This window comes from Oncorhynchus tshawytscha, linkage group LG29 (assembly GCF_018296145.1).
Source record: "Oncorhynchus tshawytscha isolate Ot180627B linkage group LG29, Otsh_v2.0, whole genome shotgun sequence".
NCBI classification, from domain to species: domain Eukaryota; kingdom Metazoa; phylum Chordata; class Actinopteri; order Salmoniformes; family Salmonidae; genus Oncorhynchus; species Oncorhynchus tshawytscha.
The window spans coordinates 23,164,977-23,191,195 of record NC_056457.1 but is presented as its reverse complement, the minus strand read 5'-3'; the positions used below and the strand labels follow the sequence as shown (position 1 = coordinate 23,191,195).

General features: G+C 42.4%; 1 protein-coding gene across 2 annotated transcripts in view; it reads left to right on the top strand.

Annotated features, from left to right (window-relative positions):
- The first annotated feature begins 708 nt into the window (after nucleotides 1-708).
- Nucleotides 709-26,219, top strand: part of sgk3 (serum/glucocorticoid regulated kinase family member 3) — a 35,842-nt gene continuing 10,331 nt past the window's right edge. Inside the window, exons 1-10 of one of the 2 annotated variants that reach the window (XM_024401359.2) lie at nucleotides 709-941; nucleotides 11,030-11,244; nucleotides 11,441-11,524; nucleotides 11,836-11,908; nucleotides 12,226-12,301; nucleotides 13,673-13,748; nucleotides 16,519-16,568; nucleotides 16,746-16,803; nucleotides 18,735-18,818; nucleotides 18,915-19,046. In XM_024401359.2, coding sequence (XP_024257127.1) covers nucleotides 11,167-11,244; nucleotides 11,441-11,524; nucleotides 11,836-11,908; nucleotides 12,226-12,301; nucleotides 13,673-13,748; nucleotides 16,519-16,568; nucleotides 16,746-16,803; nucleotides 18,735-18,818; nucleotides 18,915-19,046 — 711 coding nt within the window. In that variant the 5' untranslated portion in view covers nucleotides 709-941; nucleotides 11,030-11,166. Of the gene's footprint in view, nucleotides 942-11,026; nucleotides 11,245-11,440; nucleotides 11,525-11,835; nucleotides 11,909-12,225; nucleotides 12,302-13,672; nucleotides 13,749-16,518; nucleotides 16,569-16,745; nucleotides 16,804-18,734; nucleotides 18,819-18,914; nucleotides 19,047-26,219 lie in introns of both variants that reach the window. The other variant, XM_024401358.2, reaches the window with a different exon arrangement.

The window sequence follows — 26,219 nt, the reverse complement described above, 5'->3', positions numbered from 1 at the left end:
CATGGGAATACTTGTGTCAGCCAGTCAGTATCACTGTACTTACAAGGAAAGAAGTGTGGTATTTATCATCATGAACATTCATTCATAAAGTGATGATGAGTAGGCTAGATGTATCCACTATTACCGGTAGTAGGAAATATCTGTTAGATGAGTCAATATTTCCTGAAGAGGAGGTCAGGACCCTGTATAGTTCCTTGGCAGACGTCCACTTTCCTTGAGCACTTTGATGCAGACCTCAAGATACAGCTGCAGCCTGCATGACCGTTCTCTTCCCTCACAAAGCCTCCATGAAGAGGTCAACCTTCAGGAACAGTCATGATGTCAGTACCTTCAAACGCGTAGAGGCAGTTTCAGGAGTGGAAGGGACACCTGCTAGATAGTTAGAGCAAAAGGATGTCCAAGTACTATCAAATAATAGAATAGAACATAACTGAATATAATACAATAGAATAGAATATAAACGAATACAATATAACAAAAGTTACCGGGAATTAACAAACAGACGGACAAATGGACATTAAAGATGACGCTCTACATACATACTGTACAGTGAGTGGGCTGTAAATCTCATGTCACAGAGGGACGTGCGGTACTAATTTCACATGGAACAACGTGGTTGTGGCCCTGACCACGTTCCACCGCTAGGGGTTACTGTTTGCTGCAGTTTCCACCTCAATGTTTTCATCCTCTTTATGTGTGTGGTCCCGTGACTAATTTCATTGGAACTTGCAGGACAAACGTCTTGATGTTTCCTGCTTCGAGCTACCCCTTGACAGACGCTCAGAATGGTATTAGAAAGTACAGGCTGTGACTTTGAATTTTCCTCCTAAATAATTGAGTCAAACTCACCGGATTTTGCTCCATTTTTTACTGACACATTCCTTTGCCTTCAGCGCAACACGCCATTGGAGTTAGTTGGATTAAAAACCTGACAAAATAAGGTACATTCACACTTATACTCTTCTGTACTGTTGTCGTGCAGGATCTTTGCAACAACCCTTATCGTTTCCTTCCAACTGTGAGCCATATACAGACATAAATCTGTTGAAAATTGTCATTACGTAACTTTTTCTTCTGCTAGAACTGTCTAATTTAAAGCATAAACAAAACGTCCAGCGCTCTCTCTCTCTCTCAAAAGTTGTTCCACTAAGAAACGAAACTATTTTATCCTGTTCTTTCCCGTATGTCTCTGTCTGTTCATGGAACATCCTCATGTTTGCTTTAACTTCCTTTCCACAGCCAGTTAGTCAATGTGAAGACATCTCGGTGTACTTTTCCACTTGTAATTTCACATGAGTGTTCCATGTTGAGACTATAGCCTTGTTATGGGACTTTATTTCTATACAGTCGTAGATTAACTCTAGGCTACAATGTAACCACTTGTTAGGCTACAGCAGGAATGCGTAGGTGCAGAGCCATGCAATTGTGTAACAAGAAAACCAGGGTGTTTTGGGTATTGTATCTGGGCATTTCCATGTAAAAGGACCCATGAGCACCAGCATTTGAAGTTCATATGAGCATGTCAATTGAAAGTTGTCTTTTAATGTATTTTTATTTAAGCATATACATTTTTAAAAACCTTTTTCCATTCTACACATTTGGAATAAGCAAAGGCTTTGCTATCTGGTCAAACAGATGGAAAACATCTACCAACAAATGATTAAAAGGTATTATAAATACATCAAAAGACAATACTGTTGAAGTAAAGAACCCTGCCAACTTCTATCAACACTTACAGTATGTTTATTTTTGGATACATTTTTATGCCTTCTGCAAGTTTAGGAAACATTGTACCTTGAAATTCCAATACCAAAAATCAAAATTTCTTTAAGATCATTTCACATTTTTCTCCCTCATGAGGAGGGAGGGTAATGAAAGTTGACAGAAGTAACAGGTAAAGGAAAACATATTAATTAGTTGTATATATATTATTTTACTTATATACATTTTGTTTCGGTAACGGAATTTACGAAAAATCGGTAACAAAGTTTCTGAAATACAATTGGCTGAAATGGGAAATCAATGTTCACAAACCACAATTGGGTTCACAGTACATTAAAGCACAGCACAGTAGAGTAGAGTACAGAAAGGTAGAGTACATAGCAGAGCACACTAGAGCTGAGTACACTGTACTGCACTCTAGTGTGCTGTGCTCTAGTGTACTGAACTCTACTGTATTTGTACTTTGATGTCCAAAATTGTGAAACATAGACATCTATGATTGGTTCAGATTTGGTCCAGTCTGGATCAACCAAATTTGGTCTTGTTTGGGGGCAGAGCTCATTAAAACAATTACCCAGGGTGTAGAATAATACCCAAATATGCAAAGGATAATATTGCATATTTGTACCTTTTGTGTACCTATTTAGGATACATCCCCATGAAAAGAATGACATTCATATCTACAATTATGCATTTCTATGTAGTACAGATCAGGGACCCAAGGGAAGAAATTAAATTACAGCAATTCTGTTACTGGGTATAAATCCACTTCACTTACTGTTTAATAACCCAAAAAGATGTTTTCAAAGTCAATGTGTCACACCATAGCTGACACCCCATTCTTTATGAAGACATAGTTGAAACTTAATTCAGAACATATATTTTTTGGAAAAAACATTTTTTTAAACTGAAGGAGATTTTACTGAAATTCTGTTACAAAATATTTCCAGTAAATGTGTGTTTGTAAAATGTTCAGAGTTGTATGGTTTGTTAAACATAACCATGAATGAGGGGTGACAGGAAACACACCCTAAAATGACTGCCGTGTGATAGATCCACCAGTCTCAATACACCAATGTCAGTTCTAGATTTTCAACTGTTAGGCCTATTTGCAGACTAAATGCGCCAGTGTCCAAATACTGTAGTTTCACTCATCAAGTTCTGTTCTGTTAGTTCTCAGTGGTGCTGTTTACAGCCATACTTCCCAAGCCTGAGAAGTAGAGTTAAGAGGAGAAGTTATGTGAGTGTGTAGTAGTAGTAGTACGGAGTTCCTCAGCTAGCTGTGGACAGCCAGTGTTGTTTGTTAATCAACAGTGAAGGTTTGCAGTGTCTGTATTGGACTGCTGGTTAGGCATTAGTCCAGATGCTTTCTCACACTTCCTTTTTTTTAGAGAAAGCTTTGTCATTATCAATTCCTCCCTGGGAGGATGTTTGTCTATTGTAGATGAGTGTCTCTGTGTGAATTTATAGCCCACCGGCTAACAATGGTGTAGTTGGCCCTTTAGAAATAATCCATACTGTTGCATAACAAATAGATCTCTCACCAATTAAACAACACACAGTCCTATTCATAAAAACAGCAATTGAAATGGCTCAGTAAAGTCAAATGCCTATTTCCATGGCCATCCTTGTACTGCATTTCCATTCTTTTATACCAGCAGAAAAGAGGACACTCTTGTTTAGTCAGGCTATGTCCCCCAATGTCTACAGCAGCTGACATGGCTCTCCTGGCTGGTCTTTCACTGCTGTTTATCCAGAGTTTCCTGACCTCTAGGTCTGACCGCTGACAAGACACATCGGGCTGCTGAGACTAATGATAATGCCATTCAGGTTGTTCAACATCCTCAGAGGATTTTCCACAGGCAAGGATGTGTGTGTTTGAACAAACCAGGAAGAGGGCTATTTTTGATAGTAACATATTTGAGCTTGTCAGCACAAGTTAATTCAAGCCCAGTGTTGTAACGCGGCGTGCAACATCTGGCGATCAGCAGTGAATGTGTTTGTTTTCTGAATGTGATGATACATTAAACAGAAAATGTATTTATTTAGTGACATAAAACACCTGAACATGAACTTAACCTCTACTTTCCCCTTATGTGATTGTTCTTGTTATATTGGTTTGAGGATGCGGATTGGTCAGGACTTTATGTTCTGCATTCCAGATGGAGTATGTTATAGCTTAGGTTCATTTGAACAAAAGTATTTCTGGAATGTTAAAAAGCGGTTCTGCCTCGGGATGCTCAGTCATTTTGCCTTGCTTGCATGATTTGATTTTGAAACAAGCCCAGTGGGAGAATATTTGTTTAGAATATCCCAGTCAAGCCTATGGGCTCTCTGCTCTGCTCTTTGTGGGTGTGATGGGAGGGGGAGACTGGAACTGAAGGTCTCTCAGTTGCACTTGTGCATTTTAAGAGGCTTTCTCCCTTTATGCATCTTTACTACTACGTGAGTTGAATTATCTCTCTGTGAAGACATTCAGTACAGCACAGTTTACTGGGAAGTGTTGCATTATCTCTCTGTGAAGACATTCAGTACAGCACAGTTTACTGGGAAGTGTTGCATTATCTCTCTGTGAAGACATTCAGTACAGCACAGTTTACTGGGAAGTGTTGCATTATCTCTCTGTGAAGACATTCAGTACAGCACAGTTTACTGGGAAGTGTTGCATTATCTCTCTGTGAAGACATTCAGTACAGCACAGTTAACTGGGAGCTGTTGTGTGAGAGAGAGCCAGCATGTTGTAGACTACACTGAGCACCGAATGGCAAGGTCTGAAAGAAATTACTTAACATGCTAGCTGACCTCACTATGAAACAAAGGACAAGTCAGTGTCACGCCACCAAACAAAAAGCTTTGTTTCTAACAGGAAAACAGACACAACACGATCAGCAATTAACCAGCATAGTGCTTGACATGAACTTTCTTTGGACTGATTTGTTTTTATTACTTGTCTGAAAGCTCAAGTCACTTGTCCCGGCCCCCCCCCCAAAAAAAATACAAATTCTGTAACACTGTTGGCCAAAAAGGTGACTGAAAAGTGTGTTGTATGATGCAAGGAACCACTTCACAAAATAACATGTATTATTATCACTGGTATTGACAATGGAAGGCTGCTGGTCTCTGATCCCATGTGCAGTGCCTTCAGAAGTATTCACACCCCTTGACTTTTCACAGTTATGTTACGGTCTGAATTTAACATTTATTGAATTGAGATTTTACATCAGTGGAATGATGTTTTTAGACATTTTTACAAATTAATCAAAAATCAAAAAGCTGAAATGTTATGGCAAGCCAAAATAAGTTCAGGAGTAAAACTGTGCTTAACAAGTCTCACAATAAGTTACATAGACCGCAAAAGTGTTAAACATGATTTTTGAATGACTACCTCATCTCTGTACCCCACACATACAATTATCTGTAAGGTCTCTGTCGAGCAGTGAATTTCTAAAACCGGATTCGACCACAAAGACCAGAGAGGTTTTCCAATGCCTTGCAAAGAAGGGCACCTATTGGTTGATGGGTAAGGTTTTTTGAAAGCAGACATTGAACATTTAATATTGAGCCTTGCAGCATATCAACATTAACACATTTTAACATGAAGAAAATACATTTGATTGAGGTGACATTTGTAATTTCTCCATATCGTTTCAAGGCATCAATAGGCTTTGATTGAGGCTGATGAAATTCTCTTTTCTCAATAAGGTCTTCAAGGTGATTTCATAATAGGCTACTACTACCTCTCTAGAGTGTTCACTACAATGGCACCTCTTCCTGTCTTAGGGATCCCACTGGGCAGCTTCCTACAGGTCTCTACCTAGCCTGTGTGCTTCAAACTTCAAAGAGCCAGTGGAAGGTTATCTATGAATACTTCCCAGTCCTCCATGCTGTGACAGGAGCCAGGGAGAATGTCACAGGCCCAGCGTGCGAGCGGGAGTGTGTGTGGGGTGGGGGTGGGGGGGCAGGAGTGTGTGTGAGCTGTATGTGAGAAGAGGAGGAGCGGGAAGAAGAGAGTGAAGTCATGCAGCTCTGAGTGCATCTGTTTGGAGAGAGGGGCTGAAGAGAGGATGGGGAATGGATAGTAGGTGATGTGGGGATGAGAACAGGTGGGTAGTAGGTGATGTGGGGATGAGAAGAGGTGGGTAGTAGGTGATGTGGGGATGAGAAGAGGTGGGTAGTAGGTGATGTGGGGATGTGGGGATGAGAAGAGGGGGATGAGAAGAGGTGGGTAGGTGATGTGGGGATGAGAAGAGGTGATGATGTGGGGATGAGAAGAGGTGGATAGTAGGTGAGGTGGGGATGAGAAGAGGTGGTAGGTGATGTAGGTGATGGATAGTAGGTGAGGATGAGAAGAGGTGGATAGTAGGTGATGTGAGGATGAGAAGAGGTGGATAGGTGATGGTGATGTGAGGGGGATGAGAAGAGGTGGATAGTAGGTGATGTGAGGATGAGAAGAGGTGGATAGTAGGTGATGTGAGGATGAGAAGAGGTGGATAGTAGGTGATGTGAGGATGAGAAGAGGTGGATAGTAGGTGATGTGGGGAGGATGAGAAGAGGTGGATAGTAGGTGATGTGAGGATGAGAAGAGGTGGATAGTAGGTGATGTGAGGATGAGAAGAGGTGGATAGTAGGTGATGTGAGGATGAGAAGAGGTGGATAGTAGGTGATGTGAGGATGAGAAGAGGTGGATAGTAGGTGATGTGAGGATGAGAAGAGGTGGATAGTAGGTGATGTGAGGATGAGAAGAGGTGGATAGTAGGTGATGTGAGGATGAGAAGAGGTGGATAGTAGGTGATGTGAGGATGAGAAGAGGTGGATAGTAGGTGATGTGAGGATGAGAAGAGGTGGATAGTAGGTGATGTGAGGATGAGAAGAGGTGGATAGTAGGTGATGTGAGGATGAGAAGAGGTGGATAGTAGGTGATGTGAGGATGAGAAGAGGTGGATAGTAGGTGATGTGAGGATGAGAAGAGGTGGATAGTAGGTGATGTGAGGATGAGAAGAGGTGGATAGTAGGTGATGTGAGGATGAGAAGAGGTGGATAGTAGGTGATGTGAGGATGAGAAGAGGTGGATAGTAGGTGATGTGAGGATGAGAAGAGGTGGATAGTAGGTGATGTGAGGATGAGAAGAGGTGGATAGTAGGTGATGTGAGGATGAGAAGAGGTGGATAGTAGGTGATGTGAGGATGAGGATGAGAAGAGGTGGATAGTAGGTGAGTGAGGATGAGAAGAGGTGGATAGTAGGTGAGGATGAGAAGAGGTGGATAGTAGGTGAGGTGAGGATGAGGATGAAGAGGTGGATAGTAGGTGAGGTGAGGATGAGAAGAGGTGGATAGTAGGTGAGGTGAGGATGAGAAGAGGTGGATAGTAGGTGAGGTGAGGATGAGAAGTGGTGGATAGTAGGTGAGGTGAGGATGAGAAGTGGTGGATAGTAGGTGAGGTGGATAGTAGGTGAGGTGGATAGTAGGTGATGTGGAGATGAGAAGAGGTGGATAGTAGGTGATGTGGGATGAGAAGAGGTGGATAGTAGGTGATGTGGGGATGAGAAGAGGTGGATAGTAGGTGATGTGGGGATGAGAAGAGGTGGGTAGTAGGTGATGTGGGGATGAGAAGAGGTGGATAGTAGGTGATGTGGGGATGAGAAGAGGTGGATAGTAGGTGAGGTGAGGATGAGAAGTGGTGGATAGTAGGTGAGGTGGATAGTAGGTGAGGTGAGGATGAGAAGTGGTGGATAGTAGGTGAGGTGGATAGTAGGTGAGGTGAGGATGAGAAGTGGTGGATAGTAGGTGAGGTGGATAGTAGGTGAGGTGAGGATGAGAAGTGGTGGATAGTAGGTGAGGTGGATAGTAGGTGATGTGGAGATGAGAAGAGGTGGGTAGTAGGTGATGTGGGGATGAGAAGAGGTGGGTAGTAGGTGATGTGGGGATGAGAAGAGGTGGGTAGTAGGTGATGTGGGGATGAGAAGAGGTGGGTAGTAGGTGATGTGGGGATGAGAAGAGGTGGGTAGTAGGTGATGTGGGGATGAGAAGAGGTGGGTAGTAGGTGATGTGGGGATGAGAAGAGGTGGATAGTAGGTGATGTGGGGATGAGAAGAGGTGGATAGTAGGTGATGTTGGGATGAGGTGGATAGTAGGTGATGTTGGGATGAGGTGGATAGTAGGTGATGGGATGAGAAGAGGTGCATAGTAGGTGATGTGGGGATGAGAAGGTGAGTGGATGTGGTGGATAGTAGGTGAGGTGGATAGTAGGTGAGGTGAGGATGAGAAGAGGTGGATAGTAGGTGAGGTGGATAGTAGGTGATGTGGGGATGAGAAGAGGTGGGTAGTAGGTGATGTGGGGATGAGAAGAGGTGGGTAGTAGGTGATGTGGGGATGAGAAGAGGTGGATAGTAGGTGATGTGAGGATGAGAAGAGGTGGATAGTAGGTGATGATGAGAAGAGGTGGATAGTAGGTGATGTTGGGATGAGGTGGATAGTAGGTGATGTTGGGATGAGGTGGATAGTAGGTGATGTTGGGATGAGGTGGATAGTAGGTGATGTTGGGATGAGGTGGATAGTAGGTGATGTTGGGATGAGGTGGATAGTAGGTGATGTTGGGATGAGGTGGATAGTAGGTGATGGGATGAGAAGAGGTGGATAGTAGGTGATGTGGGGATGAGAAGAGGTGGATAGTAGGTGATGTGGGCATGAGAAGAGGTGGATAGTAGGTGATGTGAGGATGAGAAGAGGTGGATAGTAGGTGATGATGAGAAGAGGTGGATAGTAGGTGATGTGGGGATGAGAAGAGGTGGATAGTAGGTGATGATGAGAAGAGGTGGATAGTAGGTGAGGTGGGGATGAGGTGGATAGTAGGTGATGTTGGGATGAGAAGAGGTGGATAGTGGTGAGATGAGATAGAGGTGGATAATAGTGAGGTATGAGGTAAAGAACTAAACAGGATAGTGTAGGCGACAGAGAGCATGGAGAGACTCGAGGGGGTGGTGTAGGAGCATAGCCTAATAGTCTGTCTTTCCAGGATGAGGTAACCTACTGTTGACGCTCAATGACCACAGTGTGGGTTCTCCTCTGACACCCTAGTAGCTACAAACAACAACTCCCTCCACAACTGCTGAGAATCTGTGCTCTGCAATCAGCTCCATGCGGGATCAATGTATGAGGGCAGAAGGCAGAACTGTAACATGATAGAGCAGGTATGCTCATTCTCTCATATGGAATAGAGTGCAGTATCATTTCTCTATAGTACCTCTATACTGAACAAAAATATAAAACGCAACATGTAAGGTGTTGGTCCCATGTTTCATGAGCTGAAATAAAATATCCCAGAAGTTTTCCACATGCACCCAAAAAACATTTGGGTACAAATGTGTTTACAAACCTGTTAGTGACCATTTCTCCTTTGCTAAGATAATCCATCCACCTGACAGGTATGGCATATCAAGAAGCTGATTAAACAGTGTGATCATTACACAGGTGCGCATTGTGCTGGGGGCAGTAAAAGGCCACTTTAAATTGTGCAGTTTTGTCACAACGCCACAGGTATCTCAAGTTTTAAAGGAGTGTGAAATTGGCATGCTGACTGCAGGAATGGCCACCAGACCTGTTGCCAGATAATTGAATGTTAATTTCTATACCATAAGCTGCTGCCAACATCGTTTTAGAGAATTTGGCTATACACCTAATGCATTTATTTCAATTGACTGATTTCCTTAAATGAACTGTAACTCAGTTAAATCTTTGAAATTCTTGCATGTTGCATATATACACTGCTCAAAAAAATAAAGGGAACACTTAAACAACACAATGTAACTCCAAGTCAATCACACTTCTGTGAAATCAAACTGTCCACCTAGGAAGCAACACTGATTGACAATACATTTCACATGCTGTTGTGCAAATGGGATAGGCAACAGGTGGAAATTATAGGCAATTAGCAAGACACCCCCAATAAAGGAGTGGTTCTGCAGGTGTTGACCACAGACCACTTCTCAGTTCCTATGCTTCCTGGCTGATGTTTTGGTCACTTGAATGCTGGCGGTGCTTTCACTCTAGTGGTAGCATGAGACGGAGTCTACAACCCACACAAGTGGCTCAGGTAGTGCAGCTCATCCAGGATGGCACATCAATGCGAGCTGTGGCAAGAAGGTTTGCTGTGTCTGTCAGCGTAGTGTCCAGAGCATGGAGGCGCTACCAGGAGACAGGCCAGTAACTCAGGAGACATGGAGGAGGCCGTAGGAGGGCAACAACCCAGCAGCAGGACCGCTACCTCCGCCTTTGTACAAGGAGGGGTAGGAGGAGCACTGCCAGAGCCCTGCAAAATGACCTCCAGCAGGCCACAAATGTGCATGTGTCTGCTCAAACGGTCAGAAACAGACTCCATGAGGGTGGTATGAGGCCCCGACGTCCACAGGTTGGGGTTGTGCTTACAGCCCAACACTGTGCAGGACGTTTGGCATTTGCCAGAGAACACCAAGATTGGCAAATTCGCCACTGGCGCCCTGTGCTCTTCACAGATGAAAGCAGGTTCAGACTGAGCACATGTGACAGACGTGACAGAGTCTGGCGATGCCGTGGAGAAAGTTCTGCTGCCGTTCAACATCCTCCAGCATGACCGGTTTGGCGGTGGGTCAGTCATGGTGTGGGGTGGCATTTCTTTGGGGGGCCGCACAGCCCTCCATGTGCTCGCCAGAGGTAGCCTGACTGCCATTAGGTACCGAGATGAGATCCTCAGACCCCTTGTGAGACCATATGCTGGTGCGGTTGGCCCTGGGTTCCTCCTAATGCAAGACAATGCTAGACCTCATGTGGCTGGAGTGTGTCAGCAGTTCCTGCAAGAGGAAGGCATTGATGCTATGGACTGGCCCGCCCGTTCCCCAGACCTGAATCCAATTGAGCACATCTGGGACATCAGGAGTTGGCGGATGCTTTAGTCCAGGTCTGGGAGGAGATCCCTCAGGAGACCATCCGCCACCTCATCAGGAGCATGCCCAGGCGTTGTATGGAGGTCATACAGGCACGTGGAGGCCACACACACTACTGAGCCTCATTTTGACTTGTAGTGTGGTTTTCCACTTTAATTTTGAGTGTGACTCCAAATCCAGACCTCCATGGGTTGATAAATTTGATTTCCATTGATCATTTTTGTGTGATTTTGTTGTCAGCACATTCAACTATGTAAAGAAAAAAGTATTTAATAAGAACATTTCATTCATTCAGATCTAGGATGTGTTATTTTAGTGTTCCCTTAGTTTTTGTGAGCAGTGTATTTTTGTTCAGTGTATAATCCAATCTCTCTCATCTCTTGTCCACAGCAGTCAACCAGGATGAGGATGGTTCAGTTGTCCACGTGAGCTCTGTCCAGGACTGGACGCTGTGAAAGGGTGCTGAGAGGCTTGATCTCTGACCTACGCTTTGACCTCAAATCTCTGAACTCTGACTGCTCCAGCTCAGGATGGAGGAGCAGTCCAGCTTCCCCAATGTCAGCATCCCCTGCTACAACGAGCAGAGGGACAAGAAGAAGCGCTACACTGTGAGTAATGAGTATAGTATGATAGTGTTGCTGTGGCAACGGCTGTTCAGCAGGCAGTATTACAGACTGCAGTATATCTTGTATAGACATTATACAGAATGGTTATTAGAGAGCGTTTATTATCAGTAGAAAGTAGGGCATCGGTGTCGTTTGTCTAGGTCTATACTAAAATGTGTTTTCCTCTACATTTGTCCAGGTTTACAAAGTGATGGTCAACGTAGGAAGACATGAGTGGTTTGTCTTCAGGCGATACGCAGAGTTTGACAAGCTCTACAACACAGTAAGTGAAAGTGTTATAGAGTGATAAATGCATGTGGTCGTGAGACTCCAGGCTTCCTTTCTTACTGAACCTTTTCCTCAGAGATCTGCTGACTAAACTGGGCAAAACTCGATTTTAATCAAAATAGAATCTTATCCGACGTTTTAAGGAATATTTTTCAGGCTGTGAGTGGGGATTTATGTTTAGTTGACATTTAGAAAATCAGGTAATTCATTGGGAAAATGAAAGTAGAGAGTAATTTTGGTCCCTGTGACATCTATTTTATTTATACTTTCTATAATCTGATTTGTCTGTCTTTTCTATTTTTGCAGTTGAGGAAACAATTTCCATCTTTGAACTTGAAAATCCCAGCTAAGAGAATATTTGGGGACAACTTTGACCCAGGTACCGTATTGATTAATCTGGTAAAAGTACAGTATACTGCCTGTAACTGCACTCTATTATAAAAATGTATTCAGTAGATCAGAATTCAATACAGACCCCTCTGTTTTCCACTGACCTTCAGCCAACTATTTTGTTTTATTTAAATTGTAAACAAATGAGCTCATTTGGGTATTACAAACTAGATTACGGATTATATGAAACTACACCAGAAAAACTTTCTATCATATCTGCTCGTGTATCTGTAGGTTGTCTTTCATTTGTGATACCGGGTCAATATCAAATATTATATTTATGAAATTGTCCATTTCTTTTTTTAGAGTTTATCAAGCAAAGAAGAACGGGTTTACATGAGTTCATTCAGAGACTGGTCTCACATCCTCAGCTTAGTATCCAGTAAGTATTGTATAACTGATCAGCTAGCTAAATAAGTTATTGAATTCAATTGAAAATGAACCAAATCGATCTGCCTCACTTTATGCAAGTGTAACGCCCCCTATACAAGTAGGAAGTTACCCCTAGAAACGAATCTAAGGTCAGTTTTGTGTTTCCTCCCCTTGGTTACGGTTCTCCCTATTGGTTACGGTTCGGATCTGGTTGGTTATGGTTAGGATCTGGGGATGATAAGCTCAGAAGGGAGCATATGTAACCCTGTCGCATCATGGCGTTATCTCCTGAACAGTGTTGAGATTCGTTACTTGAAAAAGTAAATATTACTTGTTACATTTCGCAAAAGTAACATATTACTTTACAATATTGCTTTGTGTAGAAAGTAACACGTTATATTACTTTCTGTTACTTTCATGGAAAAAATCTAAATCTCAGTTTGTTTGACTGTCAGAGGGAGCAAGATCTGCATGTGCTCTACCAAAGATAGTAAGTAGACTAACTCAGGTTTGATCACTAGTTTCTCCTTTCATCTGTGGTGATGCTTTCCTGTGCTAGTCTACAAGTGCTGTGCTATCATACGGGCTGCTTATTTAGCCATATACTGTAAACCAAAAATCTGTACAGATTTCTTATCTTTTCATTCAAAATCTTTCTCTCGAGCCGCCAGTTCTGGTTTTAGATCACACAGACCCGTAGAGATGTATAGAGGGTCACTTGCCACTAGATGGGAGAGACCTCTATGGGCCTTGTTATCACCGATGTGATGGCAAAAATCTAAATTTCACGTTTTAAAGTTTATTCGCCACTTGCACAGGACGTAACACTTTACAGTGTAATTCTTACCTTGAGTGCTCTTTCCCAACAATGTAGTGATAATAATATAGATCATTTTTACTTTATTTTTTATTTAAATAGGCAAGTCAGTTAAGAACAAGTTCTTATTTTGATGGAAACATGGATGTAAGTACCTTATTCAATATGCAGGGGTACTGGAGTGGTTGGGGTGGGTTTATACATTTTTATGGATGTAGCTGTCGTGACATTTCTCCAAACTGCTTTTCTCCACTCGCTGGAGAACTAAATGAGGAAACAAGTCGAGATCGGGTCAAGGAAACATGCGCCCGGTAGAGAGATGATTCTGAAAGTAATACACGTTAGTTGACAAAGTAACTGTAATAATATTACCCAATTTCAAAAGTAACATGTTACTCATAAAAGTAATTTGTGACACGTTACCCCCAACACTGCTCCTGACCCAGTGATGTTTAACATGGAGTCTAAAAGCAGTGGTTCTCTAAGAGCAGTGGCTTTGTGTATGTCTCAGTCAGACCCTTAACGTGTGACCACTCTGCCCCTCTCTCTCTATCTATCTGATAGGCCTGATGTCAGAGCATTCTTGCAGATGGACAAATCTCAAAACTTCTCAGACGCATCCGAGGACGAAGATGACAAGGTAGGGGATGACAGGACAGTATGATGTCTGTGGAAAGGAGATAAGACTGTTTTATGGATTTAGTTGTCACCTCTTGAAACTGAAGAAATATGTCACATATGGCCTTGAGGGAGCATTGAATAACATCTCTGCTCTGATTTAGCATGAATGAGTACTTGATTAAGTATTCTATGTATTGGATATTGTATTATCAATGTGTGATATTTTATTACGTTCTACAACAATAACGCAGCAGTGTACAGTTGTCATTTGAGACTTCAAATCAAAGTTTATTTGTCACGTGCGCCAAATACAAAAGGTGTAGACCTTACAATGTAATGCTTACTTACAGGCTCTAACCAATAGTGTAAAAAATGTATTAGGTGAACAATAGGTAAGTAAAGAAATAAAACAACAGTAAAAAAACAGGCTGTATACAGTAGCGAGACTATAACGGTAGCGAGGCTACATACAGACACCGGTTAGTCAGGCTGATTGAGGTAGTATGTACATGTAGATATGGTTAAAGTGACTATGCATATATGATGAACAGAGAGTAGCAGTAGCGTAAAAGAGGGGTTGGCGGGTGGCGGGACACAATGCAGATAGCCCGGTTAGCCAATGTGCGGGAGCACTGGTTGGTCGGCCCAATTGAGGTAGTATGTATAGTTAAAGTGACTATGCATATATGATAAACAGAGAGTAGCAGCAGTGTAGAAAGAGGGGTTGGGGGGGGGCACACAATGCAAATAGTCCAGGTAGCCATTTACTTACCTGTTCAGGAGTCTTATGGCTTGGAGGTAAAAACTGTTGAGAAGCCTTTTTGTCCTAGACTTGGCACTCCGGTACCGCTTGCCATGCGGTAGTAGAGAGAACAGTCTGACTGGGGTGGCTGGGGTCTTTGACAATTTTTAGGGCCTTCCTCTGACACCACCTGGTGTAGAGGTCCTGGATGGCAGGCAGCGTATGCACTACCCTCTAGTGCCTTGCGGAAAGAGGCCGAGCAATTGCCGTACCAGGCAGTCATGCAACCAGGATGCTCTCAATGTTGCAGCTGTAGAACCTTTTGATGATCTCTGGACCCATGCCAAATCTTTTTAGTTTCCTGAGGGGAAATTGGCTTTGTTGTGCCCTCTTCACGACTGTCTTGGTGTGTTTGGACCATTCTAGTTTGTTGTTGATGTTGACACCAAGGAACTTGAAGCTCTCAACCTGCTCCACTACAGCCCCGTCGATGAGAATGGGGGTGTGCTCGGTGCTACTTTTCCTGTAGTCCACAAACATCTCCTTAGTCTTGGTTACGTTGAGGGATAGGTTGTTTTTCTGGCACCACCCGGCCAGGTCTCTGACCTCCTCCCTATAGGCTGCCTCGTCGTTGTCGGTGATCAGGCCTACCACTGTTGCCGTCTGCAAACTGAATGATGGTGTTTGAGTCGTGCCTGGCCATGCAGTCGTGGGTGAGGAGGGGGCTGAGCACGCACCCCTGGGGAACTCCAGTGTTGACGATCAGCGTGGCAGATGTGTTGCTACCTATCCTCACCACCTGGGGGCAGCCCGTCAGGAAGTCCAGGATCTAGTTGCAGAGGGAGGTGCTTAGTCCCAGGTTCCTTAGCTTAGTGATGAGCTTTGATGGGTACAATTGTGTTGAACGCTTAGATGTAGTCAATGAATAGCATTGACACATAAGTGTTCCTTTTGTCCAGGTGGGAAAGGGCAGTGTGGAGTGCAATAGAGGTTGCATCATCTGTGGATCTGTTTGGGCGGTATGCAAATTGGAGTGGGTCTAGTGTTTCTGGGATAATGGTGTTGATGTGAGCCATTACCAACCTTTCAAAGCACTTCATGGCTACGGACGTGAGCGCTATGGGTCTGTAGTCATTTAGGCAGGTTGCCTTTGTCCTTGGGCACAGGGACTATGTTGGTCTGCTTGAAACATGTTGGTATTACAGACTCAATCAGGGACATGTTGAAAATGTCAGTGAAATCACCTGCCAGTTGGTCAGCACATGCCCGGAGCACACGTCCTGGTAATCCGTCTGGCCCCGCAGCCTTGTGTATGTTGACCTGTTTAAAGGTCTTACTCACGTCGGCTACGGAGAGGGTGATCACACAGTGGTCCGGAACAGCTGATGTTCTCATGCATGCCTCAGTGTTGCTTGCCTCGAAGCGAGCATAGAAGGCATTTAGCTCGTCTGGTAGGCTCGTGTCACTGGGCAGCTCGCGGCTGTGCTTCCCTTTGTAGTCTGTAATAGTTTGCAAGCCCTGCCACATAAGACGAGCGTCGGAGCCGGTGTATGATTCAATCTTAGCCCTGTATTGACGCTTTGCCTGTTTGATGGTTCGCCACAGGGCATAGCAGGATTTTTTGTACGTTTCCGGGTTAGAGTCCCGCACCTTGAAAGCGGCAGCTCTACCCTTTAGCTCAGTGCGGATGGTGCCTGTAATCCATGGCATCTGGTTGGGGTATGTACGCACGGTCACTGTGGAGATGACGCCTTTGATACACTTATTGATGAAGCCAGTGACTGATGTGGTGTACTCCTCAATGCCATCGGAAGAATCCCGGAACATGTTCCAGTCTGTGCCAGCAAAACAGTCCTGTAGTTTAGTATCTGCTTCATCTGACCACTTTTTTTTAATGGACCGAGTCACTGGTGTGTCCTGCTTTAATTTTTGCTTGTAAGCAGGAATCAGAAGGATAGAGTTCTGGTAGAATAAAGATTTAGACTATGGCCTCGCTTACGTATGTCTGCGTTTTTAACCTAGATCATCTGTTCTCTCTGGTTTGCAGAACAGCTCTACCTCCGGAAATATTAACCTGGGACCGTCTGGAAATCCACAGTAGGTTACACAGTCTCACGTTGAATTGAGGCCTGCAGATATTTCTATTGTGATAATGTGTTTTCTGGATGTCATTTTCCTTTTACGTAACCTTTGCAGGCCTTATCGTAGTCATTCATTTGTTCTAAAAATGTCACTGATTTTGTTTGCTTACCTTTTATGTTTTCCACATTTTAGTGCAAAGCCCACAGACTTTGACTTTCTCAAAGTCATCGGAAAGGGGAGCTTTGGAAAGGTATGTGATTATGCATAATACAGTATATATACACACTACCGGAAAAGCAGCCAACAGGTGCTCAGCATATGTGGGAACTCCTTCAAGACTGTCGGAAAAGCATTCCTCATGAAGCTGGTTGAGAGAATGCCAAGAGTGTGCAAAGCTGTCATCAAGGTAAAGGGTGGCTACTTTGAAGAATCTAAAGTCTAAAATATCTTTTGATTTGTTTTATACTTTTTTGGGGTTATAACATGATTCCATATGTGTTATTTCATTGTTTTGATGTCTTCTACAATGTAGAAAATAGTAAAAATAAAGAAAAATCCTTGAATGAGTGGGTGTGTCCAAACTTTTGACTGGTACTGTAAGTTTTCAGACCCTTTTCTCAGTACTTTGTTGAAGCACCATTGGCAGCGATGACGGCCTCAATTCTTCTTGGGTATGACGCTACAAGCTTGGCACACCTGTATTTGGAGAGTTTCTCCCATTCTTCTCTTCAGATCCTCTCAAGCTCTGTCAGGTTGGATGGGGAGTGTCGCTGCACAGCTATTTTCAGGTCTCTCCAGCGATGTTCGATCGGGTTCAAGTCGGGGCTCTGGCTGGGCCATTCAAGGACATTCAGAGACTTGTCCTGAAGCCACTCCCGGGTTGTCTTGGCTGTGTGCTTAGGGTTGTTGTCCTGTTGGAAGGTGAACCTTCGCCCCCAGTCTGAGGTCCTGAGCACTCTGGAGCAGGTTTTCATCAAGGATCGCTCTGTACTTTGCTCCGTTCATCTTTCCCTTGATCCTGATGAGTCTCCCAGTCCCTGCCGCTGAAAAACATCCCCACAGCATGATGCTGCCACCACCCTTCTTCACCGTAGGGATGGTGCCATGTTTCCTCCAGACGTGACGCTTGACATTCAGGCCAAAGAGTTCATCTTTGTTTCATTGATACAATCCTTTCTCAGAGCTCTACGGACAATTCCTTTGAATTGGCTTGGTTTTTGCTCTGACATGTAATGTCAACTGTGGGACCTTATATTTATAAAGGCAGATGTGTGCCTTTCCAAATCAACTCCAATCAATTGAATTTACCACAGGTGGACTCCAATTAAGTTGTAGAAACATCTCAAGGATGATCAATGGAAACAGGATGCACCTGAGCTCCATTTTGAGTATTATAGCAAAGGGTCTGAATACTTATGTAAATAAGGTATTTCTGTTTTATATTTTAATACATTCGGTAAAATTTCTAAACCTTTTGTGCCTTTGCCATTGAGGTATTGTGTGTAGCTTGATGAGGAAAATGTTTTCTTTAATCCATTTTAGAGTAAGGATGTAATGTAACAATGTGGATAAAGGGAAGGAGTATGAACGCTTTCCGAATGCACTGTATTTGTGTCATGTTTCTGCTGTTGGGAAAAGAATACGATGTTATGCAGAAAAATATGTTGGTTGGACAAGACTATTTATGTTTGTGGACATGGAAGCCAGTGATTTATGTTTACTATAGTTTGAGGCAATACAAATGTAATGTGACTCAAATGTAAGGCATTTAGTTGACTAAAATGGCCAACTGTGTCATTTTGACAATAACTAGATTAAATCATTATTCAAATGACAGTGACTAAGACCTTAATTATATTTTAGTCTAAATTAATAAAACTAGACAAAATCAACAAAAGTGCCACAATTAGCACTGCTTTTGTCTTAAAGTAGTTCAATGTGAAGAGAAACTCCACAGCAACACAAACAATGACATTTTTTGTTTGCTCTTACCAGTGTGGTAAGGAATGCTGTTTTACTTCTTTGTCTATCAGTAGATGGCCTTTCCATTTGGGAAGTGATAGACTTACAGTTCTGTAATTTCACTGCCTCATTGTTGGAAGTGTATTGTCCCTGATGTGGTAACTGAGGGGTTATAACTACAATTTAACACCATACTTTTATATTCTCTCCCATGTGAAGGTTCTCCTTGCAAAACGGAAACTGGACGGGAAGTATTACGCAATCAAGGTCCTGCAGAAAAGGGTCATTCTCAACAGGAGAGAGGTAATTTATTCTGAAGTGTTATTACTCTGTTTCTCAATGTTGGGTACGTTATTTCTATGTTCACCCCACCAATACCATTTCTCCTGTTTCCACCAGCAAAAACACATCATGGCGGAGCGCAACGTGCTACTGAAGAATGTAAAACACCCATTCCTGGTCGGCTTGCATTATTCCTTCCAGACGACAGACAAGTTGTACTTCGTCTTAGATTTCGTCAACGGGGGAGAAGTGAGTAGTTTCACTCCTATGAATAATGGAGAACCACAGTGTTGTCACTGAGCTCAAGTAGGGAAACTCATTGTCCAATCGTTTCGTTCCGTTCTGACCAGGAAAATAAAGTTCTGAACAGTTTCGTACCAAAAGAAAGTAGCGCTTTATATCGTTCCTTTTTAAACCTTTGAAATTGTATTTTTTGAATTTTTCAGGTGTGCAGAGAGGTTGGAGGAAGCTTGCCTTGATGGGCATCTTGTTATGGCATACATTATCTTAATTAGGCCCACATAATTATACCAACGGAGGAGTGGCTTCTATGGATGAACTTTGAACTTCCGAGTTGGTTTAGCCATGGACCAGAGCTAGTTCTAGTGCTGTTCTGCACACACAAGCTTGTTAGCTAGCTAACAAACTTGTGTGTGCAGAGCAGCACTAGAACTTAAACACGTCTAACCGATCCCAATCAAAGGTGTTATCACGTGCTCCACTAAGGCAGTTATATATCCTTTGTCCTTGTGGTAAAAAATGTGTGTAATACAAAGCGCAAATTAAAAGTAAGATTCTCTGAGCATCGTAGCACCATTAGTTGCAAAAATGTGATGTACCCAGTTGCAGCCCACTTTTTGGAAGCGAACCACTCTATTTCGTCCCTTCTCTGTATCACCATCAAACACGTCACCCTCCCTTGGAGAGGGGGTGACCTTGACAATTTATTGTTAAAACAAGAGGCTGCCTGGATCTTTAATTTAAAGACACTTGTTCCCGTCGGTCTCAACGTAGAAACTGATCTGAAGCCATTCTTGTGATTATTGTGTTTTTGCTATCCATTGTAAGTGTTTGTAGGCTTATGTAGCCACATTGTATCTATGATCGTATGTTATTCATTCATGCTTTTTACAAGTTCTATTTATATCTGTAAATCATCCAAGCCACACCTGGCCATGATTACAGACACCTGTCTGTGTCCTTTCAAAGTATATAATCTAGTGACCCGCAGTGTTTCTCATTATACCCTGATGAAGGCGGCTTGTCTGTCAATGTCGGTTATAAAAGGAGTGTGAGGCTCTCCTTTTCTTTTTCAACTATTGTAGCCTTAACTAGCATTAAAAAAGTTAATCTATTATTTTAAACATCTCTCCCTAATTTCTGAATCATCCTTGTAACATTGTCAGTAGGCTACAGTAACCTATATAACATTGTCAGTAGGCTACAGTAACCTATATAACATTGTCAGTAGGCTACAGTAACCTATATAACATTGTCAGTAGGCTACAGTAACCTATATAACATTGTCAGTAGGCTACAGTAACCTATATAACATTGTCAGTAGGCTACAGTAACCTATATAACATTGTCAGTAGGCTACAGTAACCTATATAACATTGTCAGTAGGCTACAGTAACCTATATAACATTGTCAGTAGGCTACAGTAACCTATATTGTCAGTAGGCTACATTGTCAGTAGGCTACAGTAACCTATATAATAACATTGTCAGTAGGCTACAGTAACCTATATAACATTGTCAGTAGGCTACAGTAACCTATATAACATTGTCAGTAGGCTACAGTAACCTATATAACATTGTCAGTAGGCTACAGTAACCTATATAACATCGTCAGTAACCTACATTGGGCTCCAAAATTACTGGCACCCCTGACTGGCAATGCACAAACAATACTTAAAAAAATATAAACAATATAATTATAGAGAGAAACTCAAAATACCAACGTGAGAAATACTGTACTTTATTAATGTTTCAATGGAACCCACCAAAATAATTTATTGAGTTAATAAAAAACCAATGTCCTCCAAATCAAGGTTTCACAATGAATGGCACCCTTAAAGATTATTGTAAATAACCTCTACCAAAATTAAACCAGGAATTAAATTCCACTTATGCGGCAGGTAGCCTAGTGGTTAGAGCGTTAACCGGAAGGTTGCAAGTTCAAACCCCCAAGCTGACAAGGTACAAAATCTGTCGTTCTGCCAGGCAGTTAACCCACTAGGCCGTCATTGAAAATAAGAATTTGTTCTTTAACTGACTTGCCTAGTAAAATAAAGGTTAAAATTTCTTAAGGAACTATATTGAGCCATTACATCACTTCCTGTTTCACTAGGGTATAAAAATGAGGTAACACGCATGCAATATCCCTTTGTCATCCAACACCATGAAGAAAACAAAAGAACTGGCAGTTCAAAAGAGACAGATGGTTGTAGACCTTCATAAATCTGGTAATGGCTACAAGAAGATCCACAAATGATTAAATATACCACTGAGCACTGTAAGGGCAATTATTTAAAAAATCCAAAGATATGGAACAGTTGAAAACCTCACGGGTAGAGGACACAAATACATTTTGCCCCCCAGGATAGGGAGGAGGATGGCGAGAGAAGCAACACAATCCCCAAGAATCACTGTGAGAGAATTGCAGGCCTTGGTGGCGTCTGGGGTCACCGTCTTGGGGTCACCAGGTTTCAAAAAGCAGCATCAGATGCCACCTCCACAGGCTCTTTGGAAGGGTTGCCAGAAGAAAGCCCTTTCTAACCCCAAGACACAGACGCAAGCGCTTGGAGTTTGCCAAACGTCATTTAAATTATGACTGAAAGAAGGTGCTCTGGTCAGAAGACCAAAACTGAACGTTTTAGTCAGATACAGCAATGGCATGTTTGGCGTCGAAACAGATGTATACACCTCATACCCACGGTGAAATATGGTGGTGGGTTAGTGATGTTTTGGGGCTGTTTTAATTCCAGAGGTCCAGGGGCACCAGTCGATATTGATGGCATAATGAATTCCACCAAGTATCAGGCAATTTTGGCTGACAATCTGGTTGCCTCTGCCAGAAAGCTGGGACTTGGCCATAGGTGGACTTTCCAACAAGACAATGACCCAAAACATACCTCAAGATCCACACAGAAATGGTTCTGTGACCATCTGTTGCTGGACCTCAATCCAATCGAAAACCTGTGGGCTGAGTTGAAGAGGGCAGTTTGATAAGCGCAAACCCAAGAATGTGAAGGATCTTGAAAGGATCTGCATAGAGGAATGGTCCATAATCCCTCCAAATGTGTTCCTTAACCTTGTCAAACATTACAGGATAAGACTCCGTGCTGTTATCCTTGCCAGAGGTGGTTGCACTAAGTACTAAATGAGGAGTGCCAATACTTATGAAACCTTGATTTTGGTTAAATGTATTTTGTATTAAATAATTGTATGATTTTGGTTAGTTCCATTGAAATTTTAAGTACAGTATTTCTCACATGTTGGCATTTTGAGTTTCTCTCTATAATTACACTCCCTGTCAACATTTTTAGAACACCTTCTCATTCAATGGTTTTTCTTAATTTTTTACTATTTTCTACATCGTAGAACAATAGTGAAGACAGCAAAACTATGAAACAACATGGAATCATGTAGTAACCAAAAACGTGTTAAACAAATCAAAATATATTTTATATTTGAGATTCTTCAAATAGCCACCCTTTGCCTTGATGACAGCTTTGCATACTTTTGGCATTCTCTCAACCAGCTTCCACTGGAATGCTTTTCCAATAGTCTTGAAGGAGTTCCCATATACAGTGCCTTGCGAAAGTAAGCTCGAGCTGTTTTGCAAGGAGGAATGGGAAAAAACTTCAGTCTCTCGATGTGCAAAACTGATAGAGACATAACCCAAGCGACTTACAGCTGTAATCGCAGCAAAAGGTGGCGCTACAAAGTATTAACTTAAGGGGGCTGAATAATTTTGCACACCCAATTTTTCAGTTTTTGATTTGTTAAAAAAGTTTGAAATATCCAATAAATGTCGTTCCACTTCATGATTGTGTCCCACTTGTTGTTGATTCTTCACAAAAAAAATACAGTTTTATATCTTTATGTTTGAAGCCTGAAATGTGGCAAAAGGTCGCAAAGTTCAAGGGGGCCGAATACTTTCGCAAGGCACTGTATGCTGAGCACTTGTTAGCTGCTTTTCCTTCACTATGCGGTCCAACTCATCCCAAACCATCTCATTTGGTTGAGATCGGGGGATTGTGGAGGACAGGTCATCTGCTGCAGCACCATCACTCTCCTTGGTAAAATAGTCATTTTCCAGCCTGGAGGTGTGTTGGGTCATTGTCCTGTTGAAAAACAAATGATATTCCCACCAAAACCAAACCAGATGGGATGGCGTATCGCTGCAGAATGCTGTGGTAGCCATGCTGGTTAAGTGTGCCTTGAATTCTAAATAAATCACAGACGGTGTCACCATCAAAGCACCCCAACACCATAACACCTCCTCCGTGCTTTACGGTAGAAAATACACACACAGAGAACACCCGTTTTACCCACACCGCATCTCACAGACACGACGGTTGGAACCAAAAATCTTCCATTTGGACTCCAGACCAAAGAACACATTTTCACCGCTCGTGTTTCTTGGCCCAAGCAAGTCTCTTCTTATTATTGGTGTCCCTCAGTAGTGATTTATTTGCAGCAATTTGACCATGAAGGCCTGATTCACGCAGTCTCCTCTGAACAGTTGACGTTGAGATGTGTCTGTTACTTGAACTCTGTGAAGCATTTAATTTGGCCTGCAATTTCTGAGGCTGGTAACTCTAATGAACTTATCCTCTGCAGCAGAGGTAACTCTGGGTCTTCCTTTCCTGTGGCGGTCCTCATGAGAGCCAGTTTTTTCATAGCGCTTGATGGTTTTTGCAACTGCACTTGAAGAAACTTTCAAAGTTCTTGAACTGTTCCGTATTGACTGACCTTCTTGTTTTAAAGTAATGATTGATTGTTGTTTCTCTTTGCTTATATGAGCTGTTCTTGCCATAATATGGACTTGGTCTTTTACCAAATAGGGCTATCTTCTGTATACCCCCTACCTTGTCACAACACAACTGATTGGTTAAAACGCATTGAGGAGGAAAGAAATTCCACAAATTCACTGTTAATTGAAATGCATTCCAGATGACTACCTCATGAAGCTGGTTGAGAGAGTGCAAAGCTGACATGACGGCAAAGGGTGGATATATGAAGAATCTCAAATATAACATATATTTTGGTTACTACGTTATTTCATAGTTTTGATGTATTCACTATTATTCTACAATGTAGAAAATAGTTAAAATAAAGAAAAACCCTTGAATGAGTAGGTGTTCTAAAACTTTTGACCAGTAGTTTATATTGTTTATATTTTTTAAAGTATTGTTTGTGCTTTGCCAGTCAAGGTTGCCAGTAATTTTGGAGCCCACTGTATGTAACGTCGTCAGTAGGCTATAGTAACCTATGTCAAGTTGTCAGTAGGCTATAGTAACCTATGCTTCAGAGGGGAGGGTCAGGTAGCCTACGCACACCCACTGGCAAAGATTTCCAGCTGGCAGGCAGACACTGGAATACGTTTCTGAGGGACAGAGTGCATATGAGCTTTGTTGTAATTTTTTTGTGAGACTGGAAAAAAATGTCCGGAATGTAAAAGAATGTTATTAACCGGTTCCCATGCTTTTAAAATAATGCAACAGTATAGATCATTCTGTTCGGGTTCTGTTCCTCTAATAATTCTGTTATTTTCCAGTTTTCGGTTCTGTTCCCTGAACCGGTTACAACTCTTGGTGCTAACAAAACAGCCTGGTTTTTAATCATAAAGAAGTGTTTTTCAACTTTGGCTGAAGACATTTCTTATGTCCAGTGGTACAAAGAACATAACTCAAGGTAGATTTAACCACTTAATGCTGATCCAGGATATGCTACTTACCCCTATCCCAATATTAAACCACTGATCCATGATATGCTACTTACCCCAATCCCAATATTAAACCACTGGTCCAGGATATGCTACTTACCCCTATCCCAATATTAAACCACTGATCCATGATATGCTACTTACCCCTATCCCAATATTAAACCACTGGTCCAGGATATGCTACTTACCCCTATCCCAATATTAAACCACTGATCCATGATATGCTACTTACCCCTATCCCAATATTATACCACTGATCCAGGATATGCTGCTTACCCCTATCCCAATATTAAACCACTGATCCATGATATGCTACTTACCCCTATCCCAATATTATACCACTGATCCAGGATATGCTGCTTACCCCTATCCCAATATTATACCACTGATCCAGGATATGCTGCTTACCCCTATCCCAATATTATACCACTGGTCCAGGATATGCTGCTTACCCCTATCCCAATATTATACCACTGGTCCAGGATATGCTGCTTACCCCTATCCCAATATTAAACCACTGGTCCAGGATATGCTGCTTACCCCTATCCCAATATTAAACCACTGATCCAGGATATGCTGCTTACCCCTATCCCAATATTAAACCACTGATCCAGGATATGCTGCTTACCCCTATCCCAATATTAAACCACTGATCCAGGATATGCTGCTTACCCCTATCCCAATATTAAACCACTGGTCCAGGATATGCTGCTTACCCCTATCCCAATATTAAACCACTGGTCCAGGATATGCTGCTTACCCCTATCCCAATATTAAACCACTGGTCCAGGATATGCTGCTTACCCCTATCCCAATATTAAACCACTGGTCCAGGATATGCTGCTTACCCCTATCCCAATATTAAACCACTGGTCCAGGATATGCTGCTTACCCCTATCCCAATATTAAACCACTGGTCCAGGATATGCTGCTTACCCCTATCCCAATATTAAACCACTGATCCAGGATATGCTGCTTACCCCTATCCCAATATTAAACCACTGATCCAGGATATGCTGCTTACCCCTATCCCAATATTAAACCACTGATCCAGGATATGCTGCTTACCCCTATCCCAATATTAAACCACTGATCCAGGATATGCTGCTTACCCCTATCCCAATATTAAACCACTGATCCAGGATATGCTGATCCAGGATTACCCCTATCCCAATATTAAACCACTGATCCAGGATATGCTGCTTACCCCTATCCCAATATTAAACCACTGATCCAGGATATGCTGCTTACCCCTATCCCAATATTAAACCACTGATCCAGGATATGCTGCTTACCCCTATCCCAATATTAAACCACTGATCCAGGATATGCTGCTTACCCCTATCCCAATATTAAACCACTGATCCAGGATATGCTGCTTACCCCTATCCCAATATTAAACCACTGATCCAGGATATGCTGCTTACCCCTATCCCAATATTAAACCACTGATCCAGGATATGCTGC